The 7,047-nt window shown below is 33.6% G+C and overlaps 1 protein-coding gene across 1 annotated transcript; it reads left to right on the top strand.

The window, feature by feature from the left end:
- The first annotated feature begins 558 nt into the window (after positions 1–558).
- Positions 559–3,861, top strand: LOC141680457 (palmitoyl-[acyl-carrier-protein] 4-desaturase, chloroplastic-like). The gene is made up of 4 exons (XM_074486680.1): positions 559–562; positions 1,187–1,347; positions 2,192–2,641; positions 3,790–3,861. Exons 1-4 carry the CDS (start codon positions 559–561, stop codon positions 3,859–3,861), a joined length of 687 nt encoding a protein of 228 aa, XP_074342781.1.
- Positions 3,862–7,047: the final 3,186 nt, after the last annotated feature.

The raw sequence follows: 7,047 nt of genomic DNA, 5'->3' as shown, positions 1-7,047 counted from the left end.
TCATAGACAATTAGATGGGCGTTCGAATGACATTTTGGACTGATTATGTTTAAATATTAATTCACTCGACTAAAACAATAACATTTGCAAAATATCTCCTAATACCGAAATTAAAATATTGAATTTAGCTCCATATTATTTTCCTTGCTTATGTTTACTAAGCCACTTTCTATATGCCGATTATGTTTTTCCAACCACACTAGCAGACTATCCTATTTATGACTATATATGATATTATAAATAAAATGAATCAATCAACAAGTAAACAATGACATAATTTTCCCCTAAAAATATTCTCTGTACCAATAAATAATTCACCACTTCTAAAATTGAGAATGGAAAACTTTATCATTTTAGCTGAAAAAGATACTCAATTCCAAAAGCTACACTAACGTGTTCACCAAGATGATATTTGAAAATATTGATGAAACGTATCGCCTCATCCAAAGGTAATAAAAACATACTTACTAGATATGGGCTAATAGACTGACATAAAAGCTTTCACTATACTCAACTAGATCTTACCAATTACAAAATCAATAAATCAGTCTAGTGGAAATGGGTAATTTCGGTGTAAAAGATGATTCCAAGTTATTAATTACAAATTTAGTTACAACCTTACATAGAGTTGTCGTAGCCTTTAGAAAGTTCAAAACAACAACATAAATTTTCTCCCAACCTGATTTATATCCACAAAGATTGATGAACAACATAACCTATGTCAAATAAACTAAAGAATCTTGTACTAGAGGAATGGCTACAATAAAAATGATGAAAATAATACATTTTGTAATCCTAGAGATATTTAAAAATTGAACCAATTTCCATATTCATTTTTTACATTATTAATTCACACACATTATCTTTACCAAGATTAGATATTTTCTATCTTTTGGTTTTGGGCATTTTAGTACAAAAATGTAACCCTAAAAAAATAGCTACTCAATCGGAGAACTACACTGCCGCCACTGCCACTAATGGAAGCTTCTCGAAGCCTCTTTCTCCTGTTCACTCCACTCCACATCAGTTCATTTTATTTTTATTTTATTTAATATTGCTTGTATTTGTATATATGTTTGTCTAATTTTGATTACTGTGTTTTAATTTAGTGTAATTGAATTAGTTATTAATTTAATTAGTGGATAGAGTTTTGATTGTTATGAATTGTTTTGGTGTTTTTGTGTAGGTAGTGAGAGGACCGTGAAGAAGCAGAGATTATGGAAGGCTCTTACGATTCCAGAGGGGACTACGGTTTATGATGATTATCGGAGGATGGATGCTATGCGGATTGATGCTGTACATTTGACTGATGCTAATGCCTTGCTTTCAGGAATTGTTACTGACAAGGTCTGGTTTTACTAATCCGAGGATAGATATTTTGTTTTGTTTCATTTACTAACTTTTTTGAAGAATCAATATTTAGTTATGCTTACGAACTTGAGGAATTAGCTTTTAGTTTTGTTTATTAACTTGAGAAACTAGTTTTTAGTTTCGTTTACTATCTTGAGATATAGATTTTTTGATTTTGTTACTAACTTGAGGAATTAATATTTAGTTCCGCGTATTAACTTGAGAAATCAGCTTCCAAATTTGTTGAACTTGCTTTTTTGCTTGATGGCAAGTGTAACTAGTTAACGTAATTACTTTTCATTCTCAATATTTGATAAAGATAAAATGGAAAAATATATGCAGCACGACACGGTTTTCTAAATCAGATCGTTAAAAAGGTAAAATTTTAAATAAATGTTTACAAAGAGGATTTAAATGATTATATGCAGCACATCACGGTTTTCTAGATCCACCACCTACTGTTTGTATGAAGTATGGAAATAGATTATGTCGACGCATTTATAATACATCAGAGTTGTTTAAATATATATAGGAATCTAGATATTTATATGAACAAATGGATTACAGTGTACCTGGAGATATCGGGATATGGAGATAGGTATAAATTTTTCTGTAAAGATTTAGACATTTGAAGAAAATTGGGTGAATCTATCGGGCATTTGATATACACGTTAGCTAGAAATTGTATATCGTAAAGAAATCTATATTATATGGCACTAAAGGAAAAACAAATCACAGTGTTATGATAATTGAGTTGGAATGTTTCAATTACTGATATTAATTATGTGAATACATACCTAATATAGTAGCACATAATTATATATTTAATGTGTTTGAAAAGCTGAAGAGTCCACAAAGGTCTGAAGTGGACGAGTTATTTGACTCTCTGGAGGGTTGGGCCAGGGACAACATCCCTGTGCACCTGAAATCAGTTGAGAACTCATGGCAGCCACAAGACTATCTACCTGATCCAACTTCTGATGCATTTGAAGATCAAGTCAAGGAGATCAGAGAGAGGGCCAAGGACATCCCTGATGATTACTATGTTGTTCTTGTTGGAGACATGATCACTGAAGAGGCACTCCCCACTTACATGTCTATGCTTAACAGAGGTGATGGCATTAAGGATGAGACTGGCGCTTCACCGACTGCTTGGGCCACTTGGATCAGAGCTTGGACTGCTGAGGTGAATCGCCATGGCGATCTTCTCAACAAGTACCTTTATCTCTCTGGCCGCGTTGATATGAGGATCATTGAGAAGACTAATCAATATCTTATTACTTCTGAAATGGTATTTACCAAAACTAATTCATATATTTAGTTGCATTACATTATTATTTGAATGTCATAAAAGTAATTAGTGTTTTTTCTGATATGCTACTTCCTGAAAATGTGAGTACTAAATTAGTTTGTGGTGATATGAGTTTTGCCATCAAGATTAGATTAAATAGAAGGATTGCAGCCTTGTTATACTTTTAGTAGCAGTGCATGGGGAGTCATGTTAGACATGAAGAATATGGGTCAAATGAGAAGCTTAAAATTGGTATGAAAGATTCTCGTGCCATTTTTTAATTATAAGTGCCTTACATATAAGAGTTTATAATTTTAGTTGTAGGATGCTTGTATCATAAATGTTTCTAAGAACAAAAATATAATACAGAGAATGTTATCCAGTTTGATTTGTGCCATCTATCACATTACAGTTTTTTTTGCTAACAAAAAAAGTTTGTTAATTTTTAGAATAAAATACATCTAACTAAGAGTTAAACAACCTTTAACTCAAATCACAATCAGGTTTGAGTTGTGAAAGGAAAAAAAGTACGGAAAGTGAGACATACGAGTAGGAGCTTACTGTACTTAATAAATAGCTGGAAGTTGTAGAAATTAGATTATTGAGAGTCAGTTATAGTTAGACTACTGAGAATTAGATTCAGTTAGAGACAGTGACCCCACTTCTCGAGCTCAAAAAAGAATTAGTTATATAGGACTTTATTTTGATTCTAAAGGGTTATAGCTCTGTAGCCACTTGGTTTTATGGAATTAATCTAGTGTTACTAGAAAACATGTTATTCTCTCTTTTTAAATACTATTTTGTATATCTGTAAATATATTCATAAAAGCGATTTCAGACCACTCTTGGAAATTTTTTGGATCCACCACCTACTGTTTGTATGAAGTATGGAAATAGATTACGTCGACGCATTTATAATACATCAGAGTTTTTAATGTTTAGCTGAAATTTCAACTGGTCAATCTGCAAAGAAGCAGGTGTACGAACCATTATACCAATGTCCATTTCTGCCTAGGTGGTGACATCAAGTATGTATGTAATTATTCCAATGTGCTTTTTTAGCCTAAATATTATTGCTATCCGTATATTTAGCTATACAATTGCAAAATACTATATGTTATTTTATTAATTTGTTTGCATTGCTGTAGTGCCAGAGGTACCATTACAGCAAGTGGCAGACTGCTTCAAATAAATTGCCAAGTTCATCTCGAGGGACGTAGAAAGAGATCACAATTTTATTGGTTCTTTTTTAAAAGTTACCCCAACTTTGCCAAATACTTTCATTAATCTTGCCTCACCTATTATTGGTATACCTTTTCACATATTCTTCTTGGGAACTTTGATTGGTCTCATTCCTCCTGCTTTCGTAACTGTCAGGGTAAGTTTTACTTATTCATTAGGTCTTTCTTGTAGCATTTTAGTTTTTCTTCATTGGTTTAATGGTTAACAAAAAGATCACTGAATTTTTTGGACTTGGAAGACTGTTGCTTCAGTTCTGCTACAAATTTGTTAGATTATGATTTGCAATCTACTGTAATGACTAGAACACACAAATTAATTGTTCAATCTGGAGAAAAATGATTAATTACATAGCATTTTCTCAAGTTGATTAAACCATTAGTTCAAACTTCTCTGTTTTTTAAGTGAAGTACAAATTAATGGCTCCCTACAATTCTTGTTTATCCTTTTATGTCAAATGGCTCCCTACAAGATCGACTTTATGGTAATGCTCGTCTAACTATGTGTATGCTTGTTTCTTGAGAGTCCCTCATCTACAATTTCCAGTTCAAGTGGAGATAAATTCTCACAATCTTTTACAATTATAACATGGATCTTCCTTCACAGTGCGGACAGATTTAATGAAGTTATCAAGCATACAGATATCGCAAATGATAAGTCAAAGTTTGACCGTCATTACAAATGATAAGTAAAGAAGTATGGTTATATCAGGACTCAGGAATTTAACTGGTATGATTTCTGTTGGTAGTATTAATAGTATGTTAAGGATGACATTACTATCAGTAGTATAAGGCAGGGGTCGCTAAGTCTTTTACGTCCACTTGAGTACCTGTAGACTGTAGTATATAAATAGTTCTTCAGTTGTATTGCGGAAGTATTAATTGACCATTTATACATATGAATTTTAGTCGGTGGTGGACTCTTCCCTATATACTTGAGTTTATTTTAGGCATCTGTCAATGATGCTTAGGACCTTCTCTAAGTACATTATCTGTGTTCCAAGTAATTTTGATATATAATTGTAAGAGTTATTATAAAAAGCAACTCGTTTACCATATGCAGCTTTCTGGTCTACCTGATATTGAAGACTTAGCAGACAAGAAGACTAGTAAAATTCCCCGATTACGCAAGTACTTTTTTCTTTAGGCGCATAGTCTTTGCATGATCGACAGTTGACACATGTATGCATTTGGTCCCTGTAAAACTGACAACATTATTCACTGGAACAATTTCTTAACCCAGTTTCTTTGTTTGTTTCATCGAGTAATTTTTTTCCCCATAATTTACTTTATCTTGGTATATGCATCCTTTGACACATATAGTTCTCCTCTGCCTTTGGGGTGTTGCTAGAGGTCATATATGGTTTAGTGTCTTATTCGTTGGTTCACTTCTAATTTTCCATACCGGTAACATTCTCATCATCATCTCTTATGATTACTAAGTATAACAAATCTATCCAGTAATCATCAGATCTATGTTATAACACAAGATCGGCTAATATCACATCACATTACAATTATACGCATCATGTTTGGTCATAACATCATTATCAACTTCCAAGAAAACTCTCAATTTCCAATCTTTTCAAACTTCTTTAAAATTCGTCTAGCTCCCTCCACAAGATAATCATAAGTGACTTACTTACGAGTAGCTCCATATAACCTGGTAGTAGCTATCCTTCAAAACACGAATCCTCTCTTTAGGTTTCTTCTCACCCTTCTTAATATCTCGCGTACTCACCATATGTTGTATTTCTCGAATCCATCCTCATAGGTGCTATTACTTCATAAGATGAGTTTTAAAACTGATGGTATAGAACAAGGTGTAGGGAAGACAGAAAAGATGCACCCACAGTTGAATATCCAGTAAAACCAGAATCAACATGTGGGGGATTCTCGAATAGGTAGTCTCGCATCAGGGGATGAGATTGGAACTTGAAAAGGTGCAACCGTCATAACAGGTGGTGATATGGCTAAGATTGGTGAGTAAGATGATAGTCCTCTGACTGAAGGCTCCGAATGCCTAGACGATCCAGGGATAAAAGAATCTTCCATCGCCGCCATCTAGAAATCGCGTCGCTAGATAAGGATCTCGAATCTCATCACAGATCGCACTAAATCCTACTATTTGGTCGTACTCAACCCCTCGATGTTCTATTTTTCTATTTCTTAATTCTAATTTTACCCTCTACCCATTCCCGACAATCTAGGCTTGTTTCAGTGACTTATAACCTTTAGCTCTGATACCAAACCTGTGACACCCTCCAAACCCGGGTCAGAAGTTTAGGGTTCACAACACACGCACACACTCAATATATAAATACCTTCTTATGAAAGTAATATATAAAAAGACCCTTCTTACCATAACCATGGATCACAACAGGTTAAAGTATGAACACAAGCCACAATTTTTAACTTTTATTACATCGTACAAAATCCCCACTAATTCTGCTTAAAACTGAGGATGATATCATTCTTACAATTTTACATAACTCATCTACATTATAAAGCTCCTGCTAACTCAGTCCATGTTATCCTGAAATCCAAGCTCGCACTCTGGACTAGGAATCTTCGTTACCAACAATTTTCTTTTTAACTGTAAAATAAGAAAAACAGATTTGCAAGAGTGAGCTAACTAGCTCAACAAGTCATAATAGCAATAACTGAGGTTCATCAATGATCAGTTGAAATGATTCATAGGAATCAAGTTTTCGGATAAGCAATGAATAGAATTGGATATTCTTTTCATTTTAAAAAAAAAACCAACGTTAGGCTGCTGATCAGTCATGCACTAACCCCGAGAAAGGCTCCCGGCTTTGCTCTATATACTGGATCCAAGGCACGCATTGGCCTAATATGACCACGAATCTGGTCTGACCACGAATCTGGTCCATATTTATAAAACCATCCAATTCTAAAACAATTCAATACGCTAACCATTACAATTCAATAAAAATAGAATCATGATTAACATTGATAAAACATTTATCTCAGAGCATAAAACATTTCACAGGTATCACCAGGGTGTATCAAGGTGTAAATATGAAGAACGACTTCAAGCCCGATAAAAATCAAGTATTTGAAGAACAATGGTTCAATGATAATACAAGATATTGACCTTTGATGTGATAGAGTATTTCAGGGTGTATAAGTTTTTGTATGTTTAAG

The sequence above is a fragment of the Apium graveolens genome, chromosome 8 (assembly GCF_009905375.1).
Source record: "Apium graveolens cultivar Ventura chromosome 8, ASM990537v1, whole genome shotgun sequence".
Classification (NCBI taxonomy): Eukaryota; Viridiplantae; Streptophyta; class Magnoliopsida; order Apiales; family Apiaceae; genus Apium; species Apium graveolens.
The sequence above is the reverse complement of the archived record's forward strand: the minus strand, read 5'-3'. Positions and strand labels throughout refer to the sequence as shown.